Below are 22,801 nucleotides of genomic sequence, written 5' to 3' on the forward strand. Positions count from 1 at the left end.
GTTCCTTGATTTAATTCTTCGGACACAATACCTCACACATTCTGTGCTTATCTCCCCTGGCCCAACAGGTAAGTTCACATCCAATCTATGACTTTGTCTCGTGTCATATTCTTAGTCACGCAAGCCACAGCACCTGTGCGTGAATTCGTGAGGCCACTGGCATTGACAAAGCTGCACGCTAATACCTCACTTTTATCAATTTTATTTAAATATGCGCTAATGGATTTGCCTCATAATACACGAAGCTTAATTGAATGTGATGAAGGAATGCAGAAACAATTGGCCTTAAACACAAGACTTGTATCTCAATTCGAATTTGATGTGAAACAGTTAATACGTCACAGCAGAACAAATACGTTGACCAAAGCAATTGCTTGACCAGCTAGCAAATCAGTCTTTTACATAGACGCAGACTCTTACATCGACGCAAGAAGGGAATGATTTTCTGGCCGGACTGAGAAGTTCACAATCATGGCTATAAAAAAACAGGCTACTTGTGAAAGGTGATGTCACAAAAATTGAATCACTTTTGCAACGTGGGGCAATGTCAAGAGGTAATTAATCTTAAACGCTTTAGAAACTACAATATAATTGAGAAAAAGCATTGCAAAGTTCACAAATTATATAAGCTTAAAAAATTAACTTACTTGAAACACATAGTTAAGCCTGTTGTAAATGGCATGAAACGACCAAACTCAAACTTCATTACTGCGCAGAGTATTTTGTGCTTCACTTACACAAGAGAGTATAGGAATAATTAATTCATGTAAAACAAAGCAATAAAATTGCCAATGGCAAAGAATGGACTTTTACATAAAAAACAATCGTAAATGACAACACTTTTATAATGAGTAACACAATGTTCAAATAGGCTGCAAGATATAAAAAAACGCACCGTCAAATCTATCAGTGTATTACTTACTGACATCACCCAATGTTTCTGGATATTTGATGAACATTCAAAAAATGAGGAAAGGTTTAAACCAAGAAGTTACGACAAGAGAAAATCGAAGCGAGTACTTTGGTTGCGGGAGAAACAATGTCATTTGACTGCAGTTGTTAAATAATATAAATAAATAGAAATAATGAGAGAATGCACTGAGAAAATTTAGCGATCTTCGGCAATTGTGGGGGTGCTCATTTTCCGTCTATGAGGTCGGTGATTAGATTGAGATTCAATTCGACGTTTGGAGAGTTCGGAGCGGGCTGCTGCAACGCGTTCATGAGATTGTTCTGTCCGCTCATAAGATTGTTTTGAGAAGAAAATCCTTGATGTGGCTGTGAAGGCATCATACTGTGATTGGAAACCATCCCAGATGTTGGGAACATACCCTGAGGATAGCTGCTTATGCCATGAGAAATCATCGAAGAGTTTTGGGGGGAGCCGGTCACTTGAGAACGGTTTATGGCAGCACAATTCTGGAGAGAGTTAGCACCTCGTAAAGAGTTGTTTGGGATGTTCATTCCCGATCTTTGAGGCATGCCTCCATAGAGACTCATATTTCCTCCTGGGACACTTGAGGAGGTCGGATTTGCGCCATAGGCTGGAAGTTTGTCTCCACTGTTCATGGCCGGAATAGACTGGCCCGAACCACTTCTGTTCCACAAGGAATTAGGTTGCTGCATAGTCATTCCATGCATGGCGCCATTCCTTGCATTTCCTGCAATAATAACCAACGAAGTAAAACCCGTGAGCCATGTTATAAAAACTTAGTTTCATAGCTGCTGGTTGAAGACTAGGCTTACATTAATGAAAGACTGATCATTCTATTCGCTTCCAAGCATGCTATCAAGACACAACTATGCGCTCTCAGTAAGTGTCGTGCCATGGTCCTTCCGTTCATCAGGAAGACCCTTTCAACACTCTGTCACGCAGTAGACACAAACCAACTGATAAAAGAAACTTACACCAGAAAAATACTTCACAACACTCATGCAGAAAGCAAATTCCAATTCTTAATTTTAATTTAGTTTCAATAAGATTTCAATAAATAGATCTTGAACTTGTCACTTACCCTGAAAAATAGCGCCTGCATTTTGACTGCCTGGCATCCCTGCTCCTGGTAAGTTCTGGGAAGGCATGATTTGCTGCTGAGGGTTTGGGATCATTGTCCTTGACATGGGACTTGGACCTCGCTGTGGTAAGGCGGCACCAGAACCAATTCCTGGCTTCTGTCCACCGCTAATCTTATATTGTTCCATCACCATTTTCTGCGGGAATACGTTACAGTTGTACCTGCTTTGTCGTTCGTTCTAAAACGCGTTTTGAGCAAAAAAAGCCGAGATCGAAGATGGAATGCAGTTGACTGAAACTACAGTAGTCAACAAAACTTTTAAACTGCAAATGTTTACAGAATTTTAGTAAATGTAAAGAGTTGCGTATGTGCTATTGCAGCAAGGATACCGACCTAACCCACCAAACGTGGCAAGGCTACCGCCTAGAACTCAATAGCGTAAACGAATTTAAAATCAGAAACACATGACTCAATCGTTAAATTGAACCCGTTTTTACATTGAATTCAAGTATAGCAACGTTGATTTATAGTTTTTTGTTCTTGGCTGACATAATTCGTGACATTCAATTTAAACTACAGAAGACCATGAAGATAACAATTACCCGTTGTTGTTGTTGAGCGAGTAGCATTTTCTGGTTGGTAGATGTTGATGCAGAGTGGTGCAGTCTCATGCTCATCCCAGCTGAAGCCCCGTTCACCACCGGATTACTAGTCATTCCTGCTCCTCCTCGAGGGTACGACTCCATTTGGTTTCCGTAGAATCCCAACATATTCGAGGCGTTGCCTGCGCGCATAAAATATTCGCTGAACAAAAGCTTGACCATTCGCTGCCAGTCAATACTGTTGTTACTTTTACATTTCCATCGTGATCACTCCGAATTATCAGCAGTGCTCACTGGTTAATTATATACGTACAAAGTATTGACCTAAAAAAGTGGAACTACTGCAGTTATAAAGCCAACTAGTGTCTACAGAGGCTTGAAACTAGGACTTGAAACTATTTTAAAACAGCAATTTACCGCCATTGCAAGCTAACTCACCAGATGTGGTATCAGTTGAGGGGCGGGTGGCTCTCATCACTTGCTGCGGGTTGTTCCGGGGAAGGTAACGGTTCTTCATCGCTTGTATTTGGTTTTGGACCGGCATTCTAAATATAAACCATGTACTTGATTCAAAATGGTGGACAAATTGGAAAGTCAAGGCAGAAATTATAAATTAAAACTTTGCCAAAAACCGAGCAAAAGCATGCAGCGCTTAAGATAGACTTAGGAAAGTAAAATGAATAGTTGGAATCGGTAAAAACCGTCGGTTATATAATTTCCATTTTTAAACCAGGGATATCTAAAGAAGGGGATACGAAGGCTTTTATTACGTCTGACAATAGAAGGGCTTTTGTTTATCGTAAATAATCTGTGTTTATCGTAAAATGACAATTGGCACCGATAGTAGTTTAATAAATTTTGTTATGATAACTTGCATTGCGCTATTAGCATCAGGCCTGGATATTCACAGCATGCTCATGGTTGCTTGTTAATTCAACTACCCATATACTTGCTTTACATCTAGCCTACTGCAAAAGCTTTTTTCAAAAACACAGCTTACTGGTAACTTTTCAACTGTCTTTGTAAGCAAGTATTCTTTAAATATGCTCTATGTAAGATTTGCTAACTGTCTCCTGTAGCTCACTGTACCAGCTGCACTACAAAACTTTCTACGATTTTAAAAAGAACCACATGTTTAAAGCACTACAAACTACCGCCCTGGTAGTGTCACGAGAATAAGGCAATCGCTGCGAGCCTTCATATCCCCTTCTCTAGATATCCCTGTTTTAAACACGTACAATTTTGAAAAATTCCTTTATTCTGAAGATCTCATTGTTATTTCTATGGCTATGTTTGTTTGTCGTATCCAGGCCTACTTCGTGACTACCTTCAGGCATGCCTTTAAGTGTCTTGCCAAAGACACATCCGCATGCTCATGAGCGGTGTCGAACCGGCGCCCTTTCGAACGTCGTTCCAAGGCTCTCACCACTCGGCAATGTAGCCGACGCTACGCTATAATCTATGGCTATGATAGAGAGTTATAAAAAAATTCGACACATAACACCATCCTCGGCATTTTAACCTCGGTAAAAAATCTACATGGTACTCACCCACGGCGAGCGTACATCTGTTTTGCGTTCATAGTCGCCTGCGACGGGTTGCCAACGTAATTTTCTTCAATGGAATAGGCAGCTTGGCGGTTCATTCCATAGGCGCCGTTGTGTTGGCGCTGGCTAGCCTCGAGAGCAGCTTGTGCTGCGGCATTGGCTGCGCTGTAGTTGTTCGGAGGTTCTGGAACGCTCATATTTGAAGCCGTGTTTGGAAAACCTGTACATAGAATAAAACTGAAAATGTCTGTCATAGCAAACATTCGCTCAGGTGCGTCTGCATACGGCTGCTTTAAATCCAAAGGTATCCTCGCAAAGCTCTTAGAGCCACGGCACCAACTTCTAGTAGGCCGTGTTAAAGTAGTGAGCATTTGCCATGGACAGAGCGTTATCTTGAAATATACAATGATGTCATTCATTATTATCTTTGCTGTTAAAAAAAACTTGATTTCACATTTGTGCTCCAAATGCATACCGGAGTACGTTTGCATGTCAGCAGACATGCGTTGATGATGCGCAGTCGCGGCGCCGTTGTAAGCCGCGCTCATAGATCCGCTTCCATTCCACTGCGCGTTCAAACCTGCAACAAGTTACAAGATGCATTGTTAAAACGTTTGTAAACGCAAATAACATCAACCTACAATACTGAATATCGCCAGATCAGCATTTCCAGAGTGAATAAAAGTAGGTCGTACACAAATTTTACCTCAGCTCTCTCAATGGACAAACCTTCGCGCTACACTCATCTACTGTATAAAACCACACAAAGCAACACGGTAACAAGACAAAAGAATATATTCACATTTACACGGATCAAACGTCAATGCAACCTGTCATCTTTCAGCTACGAAAATATTCTAACATTAAACCACGATTGAAAGCGGTAAAGTGATGCAAATATGCCACCAATTTGGAAAATCGAGGAAAGAAATTGGATTTGACAAAAAAGTTTCAGCGCAGTTGTCAGCTTCCATCGCGGCGTACAGGATAAAAGTCACTGACCTATAACATAAGAGATAAACAAGAAATATGTGCTTACCTGCAGGACGACTTTTTCCCGCTAACTCCTTCAGTTGCTGTGAGTGAGACATATCAGGATTCGAACCTTGCATTCCACTTGAATTTGCATTGGCCATGCTGTGAGCAACGTTCATTCCACTGCTAGTCCTTTGCATGGAGTTCGAAAAGTTCTGATGATAGGCTTGCGATGAATTGGGCATCTGCATGCGTTGCATAGATGGGTTTCTCATGTCCCCTACCAGGGTACTAGTGTTTGTGTGATGCATGCTCTGAGACATGCTGCCATAAAAGGAGCCGGACGTGGGACCGAGATGAGCGCCGGTCGCCATGTTAAAAGAGGAATGTGACTGGTGGGACAGGGAATACGACCCGGATGCAGGAGACACAGATTTCGCAATCCCAGGAGCGGGATGCGTCAAGCGGGGAGGAACACCTTGAGGGTGGCGAAGGGGATCCGAAGGATGTTGTTGGGTATGATGTCCAGATTGAGGGTGTTGTTGTTGCTGTTGTTGTTGTTGTTGCTGCTGTTGATGTTGTTGCTGTTGTTGTTGTTGCTGCTGTTGTTGTTGTTGTTGTTGTTGCTGCTGCTGCTGCTGCTGCTGCTGTTGATGTTGTTGTTGCTGCTGTTGTTGTTGCTGCTGTTGCTGCTGCTGTTGTTGATGTTGCTGCTGATCTTTCGAAACACCAAATTGCGAGTTCACCGAAACGTGCAGTCTATAAGTCAAGCAAAATAAGATCATACATTATAATTATCAATGGACAATAGATACGAAAAGAAAAACCATTAAATAAAACAACAGTGAACTTAGAAAGAATTACTTAATCGCTTACAACGTAGTTTAACAATAAATCATCGCAAAAGAGTACATTAAAACCATTTTTTTCTAGGACCCCTTGTCGCTACATACCGGTGAATGTGCTGGCTGGTCATGTTTGCATTGGCAGCACTTGTTGCTTGTTGTGACGTCATGTTCATTTTCTGCTGCATGTTTGCTTGAGTGTTGAATGCCGACTGCTGCTTGTCCGCCGTGAAAGACAAATTGTTTTCGGACATCACGCTGAAAGAACGAGATTGGCCGTCGTTGTGGTTGAATACTTGTTGCTTGCTTGAAGTGTCGCTGTTGAAACTCGTGAAGTCCATCTTCTCTGTCTTGCAGTGAAAGTCCTTGGTTTGCTAGAAAAGTCAAAGAAATTTGTACCCAATCAGAGAGATCATCGCGCTTCACTTCACGTTTTACAGAACCAGGGTCGTTGAGAGAATAATCTGGGCCCGGTATTAATGAGACCCATGGGCCTCAAATCGTGACACTTCTAGAAAAGAGCGCACCATATCCAAAGAATATGCGGTGGTTTCTTCAAGGTCCCGGCCCCTTAAAATTATCCCGGGCCCGGGTGTAAAAGTACCCCCTGGACCCCCTTGTCAACACTACTACTCAAAACAGATAGTAAAACAATAACAATACAAATGAGTAACTCACAATTCAAATAAACGAAAACCATGAAATGCATCTACTGAAACCTTTCAAACTGAGAGGTGATACAACTTGCCGTAACACATGATGGTTGCTAAGCACCGCAAACTTTTATTATACTGGCTTCTTTAAAACGTGAATCAGAAAAAAAAAAACTGAATGAAAGTATCCTTCGAATACTGAGTTTCAAACAAAAAGCATAAGCTAAAACGTTTGCAAATTGCTAAAAAGTGTGGCAGTATTACATCGTGGCCACTTGTCGCAGAGACCTTACTTAGCAAATGATTGGGTGTCTTTTGCAATTCACCATCTTTTGCGCAATGAAATGGATAATGCTATTATCTGGTGCGCAAATAACCGAATGTCTTTGTATTATCGGTTATCAATAAATAATAATTACATTAAAAACATAGAACATAAAAACCTACATCCCAGACAACAAAAGCCGTCATTTTTTACATTGATTCAACGTCTGCAGACGTTGTAAAACTGACAAATTTTGCTGTCTGGGATCATGCCAAGTAAACGTTGGGTACCTCTTGACTTGTGCTTGTATTAGGCGCTTGCTGTTGTTGCTGTTGGTCTTCTGATTTATTTTCTTGTGGAAGAGTTTGTTCATTGAGCGACTGGGCATCTTGAGAGAGACCAAAGCCCAAGTCGTTGTCATAGATGGGATTGTCAGCCCACTCATTGAGTAAACTCTGTAGGGAAAAATGCATCATCTTAGAACTAGATCAGATTTCGCTTCTCAATGTAAAGTAGACACGGGCTACTGTGTAGCAAAAATGTGAGCCTTATAGGCAAAAAATCTTTTAGTATAAATTTTCACTGTTTTCAACCGAATACTCACCTCCAGATCATTATCAAGGTCAAATCCTTCCCCAAGACCATTCTCACAATGCTGTTGGTCGTTTTGGCTCATTTGCTTATTCAAGCCACCCCCGTCAAAGTTTGTCTGACTTTCTTGGCTGCCATCTTGGTTTTCCATTTCCTTTTTGATGTCCTTCGCCACGTCCACGCTCACAGATTGAGAATCTACAAAGAGGGACCGAACGCATCGTGTTTACGAACTTTTGAAACTGAAAGAATCTTTTTCTGCCTACAGCAGAAGTCAGCAATTGTAACTCTTATAATGCCTGTGGTGATACCATCAAAATGACGACAATATTTCGGTAAAATCTTATGTTTTGTTTCGGTTCTTTTTAGTGTAGTTGTAATACGGAAAAAAGTTATGTAGTCGGCATGCTACTTTCCGAATATAGTGGAGCTGTACTGAAATAAATTATATATTTGATTGCTTGAAAAAAAACGTACACAATGAGATTTAAGGCAGAGCCCTAATTGACAAAATAATAGACTGCATCTTGCATCCAATAGGTGCAGAGCACCATTATAAAGCTGTTGTCTGAAGTGCATTTATAAGCTACCAACGCGGCTGTTGCGTGTGCGGGTTTTCTGGCTCCAAACAGATTTCAATGTTGGGAAAGTTATTTCAATTGTTTCAATGCTAATGGTTGTCGACACTTGTCTAAAGGCTAATGACAAGACAATACCACAGCACCATGGCGATCTACATACACAGGCCTTGACAGCGTGCGAACTGAAGGCCTGACTGAAGGCCCATATAATTTTGATTTTGAAATTTACGCTAAATTTACTTTATATTATCCCTTTGAAATGATAGTTTTGAGAGTCCAAATTGCCAAAGCGTGATAACTGAATCTCAAAACACTGCAAAACTCTTAATATTACGTTAAAAAATGACACATTTTTTCCATTTACCAGTGCTGTCAGACTCTTTTTTGATTTCCAGCACATGTGGCAAAATCTACTCCGTTATTTGAATGGCAACAAAAGCACAGAAGTAACTCAATCTATACATAAAGACTATATTTATTAATTAATATTCAAATTATCAACTTGTAGGCTACTAGCGATTCTGGCTACTAACAGATCGGCCTTCAGTCAAGTCTTAAGCTGCACGTTGTCATGGCTTGTGGAATGTATATAAAGGTCGCCAAGCACAGCACATACGCTTACCATTATTTTCTTGGCTGTTATTTGTGCTGTTCGGGTTGATGCTTGTATTAACGTTAACGGTGGTTTTGATCTGTTGCTGCTGTTCGTTGTTGAACTGCTGAACAATATGGACGGAAAGACTGGCATTGCAGTTGTTGGTACTTCCTGAGCCTAAACGATAGTGAATTAGATTGCGGATGTATCGTGACCATACAAATTGTTCGGTTGCATTGGTTTTTTTCGTCTAATAGCTTAGGTTAGTAATTTAATGTTCAAAGTAATGTAACCTACATAAGTCAATCAAAAAACGTGTTCATGTCAAACAGCGAAAATCTGTTAATATGCAATAAAGAAACGTTTGTTTGCTGCTACCTGATTGTATGGACGAGCTGCCTAGAAATTGCGGCTCCGCGTCCAGTTTCATTTTCTTGCTCTGCTCAGAGCTGTTCTCGCTGGGAAAACTGTATTGCTGAGCTCTCAGGTACCTTGGAGCTGCACCGCCAGGTGGCACACCAGCGCTACATCCATTGAAGAGGTTGTTGGGTTTGACAAGAGACCCATTATTGGTGCTTTCATAACTTCGTTTTAACTGCAAGCAAACATCAAGATGCATCAATGAAACAAAACATGAATTTTAAATTTTTTCGAAAGACTTTCGTTTCGACGCAAAAATCTTTGTTTCGACGCAAAAATCTTTGTCTTCATTTGGTTTCAAAGGACTGCAATTCAAGATGTTTTGTTTTGCGTTCGAAACGAAAGCTAACTACACGATAATTGCAGAACTCCAACAGCATTTTAAGATTCAAAGTGAGTGGCCTGGGTTTGGGTTAGCTTCGAAGCTTGAACAACTATTAGGCTATTCAGCTTCATAAGTATTCAAAAAAAACAAAAGATTTTTAACAAAACCACAGCAAGTTATAACGTTTCGTTAAGCTGTGAAACAAAACGCTGCTGTCTGGATTTCGTTTTCTTTTTTTAGATTTATTTTCTTATGAAGAGCTTCGTTTAGTTTTATTTTATTGAAAGTCCAAAGAAAACTGGTTTCAAATGTTATTTCATCAGATCACCTCAGATAATAATGATGTTTTTTCTCAATGTTTCCTTAGGCTTAGACCTACAAAATTTAAATCAGTGATTCTCGAAGTGGGGTCCCACAAAGCGCCTTTAAAAACCATGACCTACAGCGTTGGTTGGGTTATTTGAAACACCGTCGCTACTGCTGCATTACTGCACCTCAAATTTTACATTGTCTCAAATTACATTTCCTCAGCTGTTGGGTAGTTGAAACTTTGATTCCCACCCCCAAAATTTTTTCTAGTCTCGCTACTAACTTAGATCAGAAATTAGTTGAATTTGACTCATTGGCATCAGAATCGTGTTGCATAAATTACAGTAACACAGAAGAACCAGTGACAGCCAATGAGTCGTTCATCTCATTAAATTAAAGTGTGAATTGGATAAAACACTTACGCAATTGATAGGTTTGAAGAAGAGCGAAAATAAAGGTCCCTGAAACTTTGAATGAAAAGTGACGTAAAACTGTCACTTTCAAACTGTTATGTAGCCTTTTATTACGAACCAATTGAATCTTAGTTTGAACTATAAGCAGTAGCGTTGAGAGGGGAGTCTATTACTTTTAAACCCGGGATAATTTTAGGGGCCTGCAACCTTTTCAAATTCTTTGAATGTAGTGCATTTTCTTAGAGGGGTCTTAATTTAGGGGCCGAGAATCTCATTGGTACCAGGCCCAAGTTATCCCCTCAACGGCACTGCCTGTAAGGCAATGACCTACTGAAAGCTATTCAATAGCTGCATCGTTTTACATTCAAGCAAGCATACCGTATTTCTGTTCAAATCGGAAAGATCGTTTCGAGCATCCATGGCTTGATCTCCAGGTTTTGACCTGATTTGTTCCTGAAAATAAAAAGTGGGTTACTCATCAGACAAAAATATAATATGTTTGGAGGGAATACCTGGTGAAAAGTACAACAGTGTACTTTTGATTATTTTATATGATATAGAAATAGATAGAAAACACAATCATAATGAGACACTTTAGTTTTAAATTCTAGAAGCTTTTGGCATGCAATGTACTTGAAAATGCAAAAGTGACACAATCGAACTTTGTTTCTCAATAACAGCTCCAAAAAATTGTTGTTTAAATGACCGCAAATGACAAACCTTAAACAGGGAGAAAATACTCCACTGCCAAGTTAGCTGATCAATATACTGACAGTTGGTACATTAGTCAACAGCAGCGGAAAATCAGAACAAAAATATCATTCAGCACGCACACGCGCGCGCACATGCAACTCAGTATAAGACGAAGGTATCACATTGGCAGCTCAAACGTGTCTACCAATTAATTTGTAAACTAAGTGACTATGGTGTAGAAAGCGGCGAAATATGAGCTTTCAGAACACACTACCCAAGCAGTCGACCATATCTTAGTTTCCATGTTGATGTAACGCCACCAGACGTCAAATAGAGAATAAACCAGCGAAATGCTACTGGATTTTTGTCCTAATCCGCTCTGTCGTTTCACTGCCGATGATACAAGAGACAAACAAGAGAAAATGAAAGAGGGAGTGTAATAATTCTGCCGCGAGACTGGTCTGATCGAAATTCTTGCCTGACGAACGCTTGTTGAACAATCGAAAGCAAATGGCCAATGGCAGTGCTGAAATTTTCGCAGCTTTTGTTTGCTTGCGAGAATATGCCACACTCGTCAAATCAGCAAACTCCACTTAATATTCGTGCTCAATGCACGTGTGATTTTCATCATAGCACAAACGTTTCTCCACGTTGCAAAAAGGACTAACACATACCAAAATCATTAATTAAACAAATCAAAAGACCCTGATCGACAAATTACAGATTTACAGAGAAAAAAGAATTACAGTAAAAAAGTTACACAATCTGATTGAGTAGAACTGGATGTAGTTCAGCTTGAATGAATTTCTGTCATAAATGTGGGCTACATTTTCTGTGAATAAGCAGTCCGTTAAAACACAGCGGTGTACGCTTTAACTTGAAACACAAATACGCTTTAAATTCAGAACAAAAGATGTGATCTCTTCATAATGTATTTACACTAACAATATGATAACACACGCCTTGTTAAGAATGGCGATAAATGTATAGCAGTGATAAAAAAAAAACTAACATTTATAATTATATAATTAAACACATTTTGTCAGCTATAAGACACAAATTTGACTCACCAAAGCTTGCGTGTTTTGAGCAGATTGCTTTTCACATAAAGCATAGAACAATGCAGAGTTCTTAAATCAATATTTTGTACTTTTTAAACTGAGCTATGGTATGGATACCAACTAAACAATTCAAATTTAATCAAATGAATAGTGTAAGTCATAATTTTCTAGCAGCAGAAGGGCTAGCCTACTAAAGGGTGGTTACTTGTTATTTTCCTTATTCGGACAGCATTGCAAAACAGTATGTCAACGTAATCAAAACTAACATCACTTCAACATCCCCTGATGTATTAATGAACTTGAGTCACAATTTATCATACAGCAATTGCAACATGGAGACTGAGCTTGAAATTAGACCAAATAAAAGCCCGGAATAAAAAAGTTGTCAAAATGAAATGGACACTGTGAAATCAGAACTACCACTGGCAAATCGAAATACTCGAAGCCGTCGGTAAAATCAAGTAAAGCTTTGGTTGTTGCAATTGCTTGTTTATCACCAACGTATGTACCGTAATTGAACAAATACTTTTCTGTTTATTTCAAATAAACAATACTGCAACAAAAACGCTACCACTGCACTATGGCTTTTTCCTTGACTTTCTCTTATCAAAAAGATTAAGTGAGCTAGTCCACATCAAATCAAATTATTGTTATTTCCTGCAAGTATGGTAAGGTCAAAAAAATGCTGAAATGGCAAACCGGCAAAAAGAAAAGCAAATATCTTGCAATATGTTGCAAGAGTTGAAACTGCAAGATTATTCAAAGACCACCAAGAACCAATAAAACTCATTTGAACCTGGTCGATATCAGAATGCTTTTATTGACACAGTCGGCAGCGCATGACCCTAAACAAAAGTGAGGATACAGTGGCAAAGTAAGAACTAAAATAACTATTACAATTAAAATATAACTACCCAGTTAACAAAAACAACAACAGATTTATCCAGAAAAGCAGAATTTTTAAACGTCTGCAGACGCTGAATTTATGCCAAAAAGGAAGATTTGCAAGCTGGGCGGAGTTCACCAGTGGCTCACCACGTTGCGTATTCGAGTTGTGAAACGTCACAGAATTTATATCACGTGCAACAGATCTTGTAACGTCACTACGGATTAATGACATAAGCAGATAACAGTTTTGGAAAAGATGACCATTGAAACAAAAGTAAACCACTTTCTACTGCCGTATCCATGTTTTTTTTTTTATATATCGCATTTTTAATACAGTCAAATACGGGGATAAATGGAAAGAACTATGCATGAACACCTTAGCCTGAAACAATCATGATACACAAAGCAGATCTATGTTTATGCCTTGTGGTTGAAAATAAGGATTAAACAGATAGGTAGACAAAGAAGCTAATGTGCGCGTCCACACACAAGCTTATTGTGAAGCATGTTTTTTTTTCAATGCAGACGTGTGCTTTAGCCGGGAGTCGAACCGACATTCTTTCTAGATATGACAAACGCTCTTACAACATTTAACTCGCAGCTTTCTGGTGATCTCTGCACTACATTGTACTCACTTTGTTGATTGATTGAATCTTTATCTTCGGACTGGGAAAGCTTCTTGCAGAGCTTAATCCTGGCAGTTTTGCATACTTGTAGAGGCTTTGAATCACTGACGCAGGCTCGGTCACCAAGATTGACAGAGTGAAGTTTCCAATTGTTGAGGTATTGTTGCCGGGGAAATATTCCATCCATTAGATGCCGCTGAATGGAGAGCAGTCCTTAACGTGCGCTGCTCAAGCGCACATCTCGAGAGTCGAACCAGCGCCGCTATTGACCTTGAAGTTTCTTCGTTCCAGAAGTGACGCGATGACCAATTGAGCTATCGGGGCGTGTTGAATGACCAAATGGCAAGATTGAGCAAAGTTGGTTCAAATCGTTCCGTGTGCAATTGTGTGTTAATTAATTGCTATTACCGCTTGATAATTGTAAAATCGAACAGGTTGTCAACAAGGGCGTACCTGATAAGAGCGAAGCAATGCCCTGGAAACTAATGTAAAAGCTGAGTTTCTTTTAATTTTGGTTATATTTTGTCAAATTTCATCATTTCTAATAAAATTAAGCCAATTAACTAGCATTTTTAAGCATAAAACTGCAAATTATCAGCCCTGGTGTTTGGTATAACCCGGGTAATTTCTAAATCAGTGATTCAAAACCCGTATCATTCTGCACATTAAAATCAGTAAGGACAAGTTAAGGATAATTGTAAGGCCGATGTTACACAATGGTATCTAACCAGCACCAATTTCACCTTCACGTCAGACGTGTTTTAACCGGGTGTTGAACTAGAAACAGTTGTTATACGAAATAATTTTACAACATTCAGTTTTCCAGTTTTTTAAGTTATTGTGAAAACTACAAGGAAAAAACATGACAATGGTTAGAAATTAAATCGACTGACTATAAAAAACTTAAAAGCCGGTGGCCTAAAGTCAAATGCCCTTCATTTTGTCTTTTTTACTGGAGGTTTCTGCGACTTTTTATAATCTGGCTGCTGCTACTCATGCTGTATTCATTTATTCTACAACGGCCCATATGCACATTGCACACAATACACACGTCAGACGCTGTTACAGCTTACGTCACGCAAAGCAACGGTGCCTTTGTCGTGACGTCAAAAGTTATTTACAGCAAAAGAAAAACTAAATCTGGCAACGTATTAATTAGTTGATTCGTGGCTCATAACATAAACATAATATAAAAATACACAGAGCAACGTTATCATTGCTTTGAAAATCAAACGAGTGTTTGTCCTGAACTAAAAAGATCGCTTTGCTTCCTGAGAAAAAAAGAACAATTTCTTTGTCCAAAACACCGCTTTCTTGGAAGACGGATTCACTGTTATAAAAATTTGTTGAATGATTTATCAGCAAACCGATGCGCTAAAGTTGCTAAACAATTTACAAAAACAACTTCATGGACTCAAAAACTCCAATGAATACACATCTTCTCCAGCAATGGTTATGAGTAGTGTGACAAAAGGTTGCGAATAAATAACTGCATAACAGAAAACAGGCATTTTTGCTACCAAATGCTTGATGATTAGAGTTAACGACTTTAGTTTGGCTTGCTTAAATTTAACATTGTCAAACGTGATATGAGTTCTCTACGTACTCAGCCAGTAAATCAGTGTTTTGTCTACCTAGATTCAACATCTGTTTACGTTGAATCAAAGTAAAAAAAGACAGATCTGCTAGATAAGTAGTTCTTTAAAGTCAGGTAACCCACAAAAGTGTTTGTTGTTGACAAAAGTCTTGAATTAAAAATGACTCATGCCCCATACAGATCTAGGCTGGATTTACCTATCCTCCAGGTGAAAATCACTGCAATAAAGTAGCAGTAGACAGTGTTGCCTAGCTTGAAAAAGCTAGAAAACTCTTCGTGCAGTTTCAAACAAGGTTGTTGTTGTATTATCGATTTAAAAAAAATAGCGACCAAACTGATGCGATTGTAGAATGTTCGGCAATGTAAAACATCAACACCTACAGGAATTACTTAATTTGATTTTAAACGTAAATCTGTTTCAGTGACTCGTAAATCCATTTATCACATAAAAAGAAATTGTTTGTAGGTGATTCTGAGTGTTGTAATTGTAAAACAAAGCGATGAGACCTGTCGTTATGTTATACAAACTTCTTACAAGTAGCTCCGCTTTAAATTGCAAGTAAGTTACGTTTATTCAACGTCTGTTAACATTTAATCTCACTTTTATAGCAACTAGGTAAAACAGATAAAACGATTTGCTTACCGAAACAATAAGAAGTTAATTGCTGGTTAGGGTAAAGACGACGTGAGGTCAAACAGCTAGAAAATGGTCAGTTTACAGATCTATTATGCCCATCCCGAATAGCCTTAGGGAAAATCAAGTAAGCAACTCACTATAGACAATTTGCTTTTGGGCAAACAATTTGCAATCACCAAGCACAGCAGCCAATTAGAGACAAATGTCTACCTCTACACACTTCAATAAATGATAAATCCAGAAAAAGGCATTTTTTCCATTACTTCTGGTGGAAAATCGCATTGCATTGCAAATCTGCAGCTATTTCAAAAAACTTCAAAACTTGGCTTCGATACGCATACGAACATATTTACAATTTCACTACCCAACTGTCGTGATAACATTCCTGTCTGTTTAATGCAGTTTTGGCAAATGAAATAAAGGAATAACTAAATCCACACTTCACTAAAACAGAGTTGATTGAAAGACTTTCTTGCTGAGCTGCAGTGCTGTCAAGTCGTAACTGTTTATCAAGACAATGTGCTGCACACAGCTACACATTTCAGGTAGCGCTTGCTTGGAGATTTTACGTAATAATAAAATTAGCACTCCTTGGCTAGGGTTAAATTTCGTGACGTTCGTAGAGCCATAAGGTGTCACGACATATAAAACTGTCAATACTAAAGAGAATTAACTTACTGCTAAAATAATGCTTCATCCAGCCGTCGTTTTACGTTAATTCAGCGTCTGCAGACGTTCAATAAATTGAATAAGGGCTGACTTTCACACTGGGCGATGACGATGGTAACTAAATAGGGCAAACTAGCGACCACAATTGAACGCTATCATACTGGTTTAACTGCACGGTGACATCTGAAACGCGTTTTCTTTTTGTCAGAGGTTGTTAGCTTCTTTGTACTAATGACGTAACATACAAGCAATTATCGTGTTGTGGAACTACCAACTTTACACACGTCAAATCGCCAGTTCCGTGTAACTCGATTACCTATAAGGAAGCCTCGAATCACTCTAAATACTGCATTACCTAAATCACGTTTGGGTTTAAGGTACCTCGCTTCATATTAAAAAAACATAATTCCACAAACAGAACATAGACGTTGCACTGTAAATTGTAAAACACTACGCTAAAGAGTAACAAAATCTACCAACCTTTAAAAAGTTGAAAAAAAATTGTCAAGACAAGTGTAATTACTACTCAATAAGTTTCGATGAAAACTACACTACTGCTGACAAAATTTAACATTTTTCAGTTTCCATTATTCGTGAAACGCTTTTGGATTATCAGTCAAAAGTAAAGAATGAAAGATATTTTAAATCACAGTCACACTGATTAAACATTTACGTTTGTTAACTGTTTCACGATGTGCGTTGACATTAAGTTGAAGTAAAGTTTTTAAGCTGGCCTGACTGCAGTAATCAACCTAAAGTGTTTCTTGTTGGATAGCCTGATACACAGAAAAGGTCTGGTTTCGAATCCAGTGCCGGTAGCTTTGGGTTCAATTCCAGGTGTCATTTCACACTGACGGTTCGATTGTGTTTTTCCTTGCATAACGCAGTATAGATATATCGGGTAAGATGTGGTGACATTGTAAACGTGATACAAAATTAATAAAGAGAACTGTCGCTAAAATACCTTAGCTGTTGTACTCTAGTCTAGAGCGACAATAAAAAAAACACACCATTATTTATATCATTCATTCAACGTTGAAGCAACATAAACAACTTTCGCCAGCTGAGTTAGAGTCTTATAGCTTAGTTTTTCATTCACAAAATTACCTACCAAAGCTGAAAATTGAATGAGGCTGTTCACCAGGCATTAAATTAAATGATATGAGATGTTCTATTGGTGCAAATTAAGCTAAACTATCACAAGATTTCTTGTGATAGTTTAGCTTAATTTGCATCCGTAGAACATCTCATAATCTCATATCATTTACCTACCAAAGGTTAATGTAAACACAGTCTAAGTAAAATTGTGAAATGCCATGACTTAAAGTCAGCTAACAGTGGTAATAGGCTAAGGATACACATCAACAAAAACTCGCGTTTGAAAGTTTTTTATGGCCTGCTTGACAATTCACATCTTTCACTTGGACACACTCGCCAATCTGTTCTAACCTACGCTATAATGTCACAGATTTATTCAGCACTACATCAACTGATAAATTAATTATTAAAATAGCCTTGACCAACGTTTGCACACGCTTTCAAAATAGAAACTATAACTTAATGCACGCAACCAGCTTGAATCTGTCACTCAATAAATATCCTTGTTTTGAACATTGGCTGTCACTGAAACGTTTCTGGACGTAAAGGTTAGAATTTTCCTAGAAATTCGATTCATGGCGCAAAGAAAACAAGTCAGATTTTAGCGTATTGTCAAAAGCAAGTTGAAAGACAAAAAACGCCACAATGTTGAATGAGGAAATTTGTCTTCAATTTGGTGAAATTTCAAGCTCGTTGGAGACAAAAATCTGAAACTTGTGAAAACTCTTGACTACTAAAAACTAGAACGGGCTTCCAGATCTACCTTCAAAGCATGCTCAAAGTATAGCAAGTGAAGTCAGATTACGTGAGTAATCGGCGAAAAAAAAAACTTTAAAAACACGTAAAGACCTTTTTTAGAGATCACGCTTAGCTCGCTAGAACTGAGGGGTTGGTGGAAACGTGTTTGCGTTTGGAGAAGGAGCGCGGGGGAGCGAAAAAATTCAACCAGTGGAAGGTGGCAACATTGCAACGCCATTAAAAGCAAACACACAACAATGCGACAGGCACACGCACTATTTTACACAGACAAAGCGTCTCTGCTCTTCAATTCATTGTGTAAACAAGACAAACGCGTGACGGCATAAGTTCATGATATCAACACCATAAAATTTGCAAAATCAAGCAACACCAGCAAGGTAAGCTTATTTACAAGTTTGCGGTACAACCGAGACAACGAAAGTTCTTCCCGGACAGCAAACCAATCGTTTTTTACATTGGTTGGTTCAAACTTGACTAGAATCTGATGAAGAACAAGAAAGTTAACTGCATTCAGCGAGCAAAACCTGTTGTTTCTACAGTAATTCAACGCCTGTAGACGTAGAATCATTGTAGAAAAGGCCGAGGTTGTCCTTGCACGCTCCCAACCAAACTCGCATGCAGGAAAACATCACGTATCTCTTTAGCAACTGAAAAAGCAAAAACGTTTCATACGTTTTTTAACTCATTAACGCTATTTTTCTCATCAATCACAAAAACATGTTACAGTGCATTTTCTATTGGCCTAGTTGCTAGTTCTTTCATTGGGATGTGATTGTAGGGCACTTTCTTCAAAAGAAATCTGGTAATCTGGCCAAAAAATAAAGATCCCAAATGTACAAACTAAACTCATGTTCAGTTCAGCAAATGTTTCAAAAACTAAACAGTATTCATCTTCAGTGCTATGAAATAAATTGAAAATTTATCAGTGATGTCAAATAATTAATTTATAAACTATTGTAGGAAACGATGAAACAATGCTACAGTTGATGTTGATGTGTATGAATTGCGATAGCATATTAAAAATACATGTCGTTACCCATAGGTGTACATGTTGAATTATAACGCAAATGGACGTCAATTCGATGAAAATATACATGCCTCCGATGCGTATGTGTGACGCGGTAGAGCCAACTTCAGGAAACCGTCAAATAGTTTCTTGGACACTTCAATTCCCAACAAGCAAAAGTTGCCGTCATGGTTTTGTTCGCATCAAATGTTTGGTAACGTCAAAATGATGTAAAAAACAATTTTTGCCTGGATGGCTTTGCGAAGCATTCTATATTCTATACAGAAAATCTACACGCTTGCCTCACAAACAAAACTACTTGAAACTTATGACATCATCAAGAAAGATACAAGACAAAAGAAAGAGAAATGGTTGATGAACTTTCCTGACACAATTCCAGCACCGCCTACGCTGCTGGGCTAGCCAACATTCAACTTTGTTTAATCACGGTACACCAAGGACAGCAAGTTCCCACCCCACTATGGCGCAACGTAAATTTTTACAACCAAATATATCGCATGTTGCTTTGGTAGCTTTCGATTTCGCCATGTTGATGAAACAAGTGTTTATTCAGAAAGGTAAACAGCATCCGAAACCAATTGTTTCTTTCCGAAACCGATTCTTGGGTGAATTGAATTTTCAGACGGGAAAATTTTTCTTTTTTTTTGTTGGTTCACAGAACAAGTGACAAGTTCAAAAAAATTATAACTCAAGTCATTATTCAAATTTTAACCATTAAAAAGTAAAGCACCTTCAAATTAAGAATTTTTCACGAAATACCAGAGATGGTCAAAACGAAAAAAAACTGAGACAAGCGGATTTTGTGTGTAAATTTGATTTCAAAATATTTTTGTTTTGAAAAGATTAGACACAAGTTCCACAACTGAATATACGAAAATGTTTATGCTGTATATAAGGAGCAGACAGTCTAATAAATATTTATTTGGCAATAAAATGGAATTAAAATTGTGACACGATCGTTAATTTTTCCTATGTCTCTTTCATATTATCAATTAGACTTTCTTTACAATTGAGATTTTACCAGAAAAGTTTCAAATTAAACACAAGACGTGGCGAATATTTGAAAGTTAAGAATTTTTTCTACTCTTCTAGCTTTTTCTTCAGTACCCATAAAACAGATTAAGTAAAAACAGAAAAAACATTAACTGTTTTAATGGTTCACTGATGTTTTCAGCACCATGACAATGTATATCCTCCATGCTCAGACCTCATAACGTACCATATTATAAAATTAAGAACACATGTACCTCAGCATAAAAACCATTGATGTCACTCTGCGTTTACCTTCAAGTAGAACACATAGGATTACTTTCATAAAAAGTGGAATTCTACCATTCGCAGGGAAATTACGACTGATGGACTGTTTTGACCGGAAATAACATTCAGTGATTGTTGTGGGGGAATTCAACAGTTTGGCAGAACATAAACACGTAGGCTATACAACAAGTTTGAAAGAAACAAGTCTTTGGATATGATATCATCCAAAAGAGCTATCGTGGTACGCAGAGCAAATAAATCAACTTTACAAGAGCCACATGCCCATTATTTGATGTTATGTTCTGTAAAAGGAACAGTCAGAAATTGGCATGTGACCATGAAGGTGTTATGATCATAACGTCCCATCAAGAAAAGATTTCGGTGCAACTAATAGACGTTACATTCAAGCTTTTTCAAACACTGCGTATCTATCAGCGATGCGCAATGCGCATGATATCAAATATCTGTCCATTCAGCAAAAAGCTAAGAAGCTTGTTATGAACGCTATGGTAAAAAGTTTACGTTGCAAAAAACAAGCAATCAAAACACATCACATGAAATAATAAAAATGAAACTGCAACCGATTAATAAACACACAAAAGGACATCTGTTTGCGCGATTTCACAGTGACGCAGCTAGTGAGTGGAGCCAAAGAGGTATTTCCTGGGCACAGTTTCAAATATTGTTTTAAAAACTCTAAATAGTTTGTAAAACATCATAAATTACAGCTAGCACATTATCAACGTGGGGGTGTTATCATCATCGGGGGGGGGGGGGGGGGATGTAATTATCATCGGGCGTTGTAAATCCAACTACGCCATGGTGATACTAAAACGTTTCAAATCTGTAGTTTCTGCAATATGCGTAGTGTGCTTTTCAGAGTAAATTTTACGTTTTTCAGTTTTACTCACCGGTTTGTATTTTCCTTGTTTCTTGAGTTTGCCTTCTTGAGCCTTATGCAAGAGTACAGCTGTCTCTCTTCGTGTAATTTCAGCACGTGCATTTTGACTGGAGTGATATCGCGTTTGGCAATCCTAATAAAAAAAGAAAACACCTCTTCTAAAAAAAAGTAAAAATGTAAGTTCACATTTTAATGCTCAGATTATAATTATTTTAGATAAGAACTAATCGCAAAACTACTTATGCATTCACACCGCTACACTTTATTCTTGTGTCAAATACCAAAAACGTTACAGTATATCACAACTTTAATAAACCTTTTTTTGCTGAGTGGTACACAGACTGACTTTGATTGTCAAAACCTGTTCTTTTTTCATCAAAATTATGATCGCTGATGGGAACTTTATGAGTGCTTATCAGTCCCAGAAACAAGGAAAATCTCGGAGAGCACAATCCATCATTTTTATCAAGTACTTTATATTTTGATGACTGTGTCCAGCTGCTGTAGTTTGCATGGCTAGTACCCCTTCCAGTAGACTTGGGTTGGATTTTAGATCAGATCAAACTGTGGATCAAACCCAAAAGCTTGAAAAATTTCATCGATTATTATTTATGTACTTCTTTGTATAAGATAACCTTAAAAGAGAAGTAGTTTCGCAGTACCAACCACACAAATAATCGACAACATTATTCAAATATCAAAATACACTTTTAGTTAAAATAAATCAAAGCCAACCAAAACGTTTTCGGCGCAGTACAGTGCCGTCCAGAGACATCAGAAAAAAAAATACCAGTGATAGAAAACACAAAGAGATATCGTGCAACAAATATCACTTGTAGAGTTGCAAACCAATCATATATGACACTGTGTATTGTAGTTACTTTATACTTTACCTGAGTGCGTTGTTTCATGACTTGCATTCGTTTGTTCATTCGGTCGATGACCCCGACCGTAGGGTGGAGTTGTGAACATTCGCTGGGCATCTTGTTGTTACGGGGCAGTTTTTAAATATAAGTATAATTGCACGTAGTTGGAGACAATTAATTAGCAATATTAAACATATCTACGCGCAGTCGCGCATGTTATAATTTACATCAATTAGCTGAAATGAATAGCATAAAAACATTTTTTAGCCGTTTAGCGCATTGGTTGTTCGAGGTTTCTTCATACCTTCATTATATCATTCAACTGTCCAGTGCTTTGTCTAACAACTCTAAGCAAAGCATTATTAGCTCATCACGTTTCTACGCGACTAAATCACTACGCTATATCCTGCTGATAAAACATGCATACGAGTTAGCCAAAAGTGTGGAAATAGTCGATAGAATGAGCTCAATGTTGCCTGAAGCAACGTGCAATTTTTGCCACAAAAATTCGCTCTCTTTTCGTCAACCGATATTGTGTTAACGATATCATTGCAATTTATTACTCGTTTGCTTTTGACCAGACCAT

At 38.2% G+C, this 22,801-nt stretch overlaps 1 protein-coding gene across 3 annotated transcripts; it reads right to left on the reverse strand.

Annotated features, from left to right (window-relative positions):
- Positions 1-192: 192 nt before the first annotated feature.
- On the reverse strand, positions 193-22,446 carry LOC145783397 (uncharacterized). 3 transcript variants are annotated; one of them, XM_082595254.1, is made up of 15 exons: positions 22,243-22,446; positions 21,360-21,482; positions 10,515-10,589; positions 9,048-9,264; positions 8,697-8,846; positions 7,507-7,691; positions 7,193-7,357; positions 6,093-6,358; positions 5,204-5,898; positions 4,640-4,744; positions 4,168-4,384; positions 3,056-3,162; positions 2,618-2,799; positions 2,016-2,211; positions 193-1,661 (listed from the first exon to the last, which is right to left on the reverse strand). In XM_082595254.1, exons 1-15 carry the CDS (start codon positions 22,330-22,332, stop codon positions 1,138-1,140), a joined length of 3,297 nt encoding a protein of 1,098 aa, XP_082451380.1. In that variant the 5' UTR covers positions 22,333-22,446; the 3' UTR covers positions 193-1,137. The 3 variants fall into 3 exon arrangements, with proteins under 3 accessions (XP_082451380.1, XP_082451382.1, XP_082451383.1); XM_082595256.1 differs by having other exon boundaries at positions 21,360-21,913; positions 22,243-22,288; XM_082595257.1 differs by lacking the exons at positions 21,360-21,482; positions 22,243-22,446 and adding an exon at positions 11,900-12,010.
- Between the last annotated feature and the right edge of the window lie 355 nt (positions 22,447-22,801).

The sequence above is a fragment of the Aplidium turbinatum genome, chromosome 14 (assembly GCF_918807975.1).
Source record: "Aplidium turbinatum chromosome 14, kaAplTurb1.1, whole genome shotgun sequence".
Lineage (NCBI taxonomy): Eukaryota > Metazoa > Chordata > Ascidiacea > Aplousobranchia > Polyclinidae > Aplidium > Aplidium turbinatum.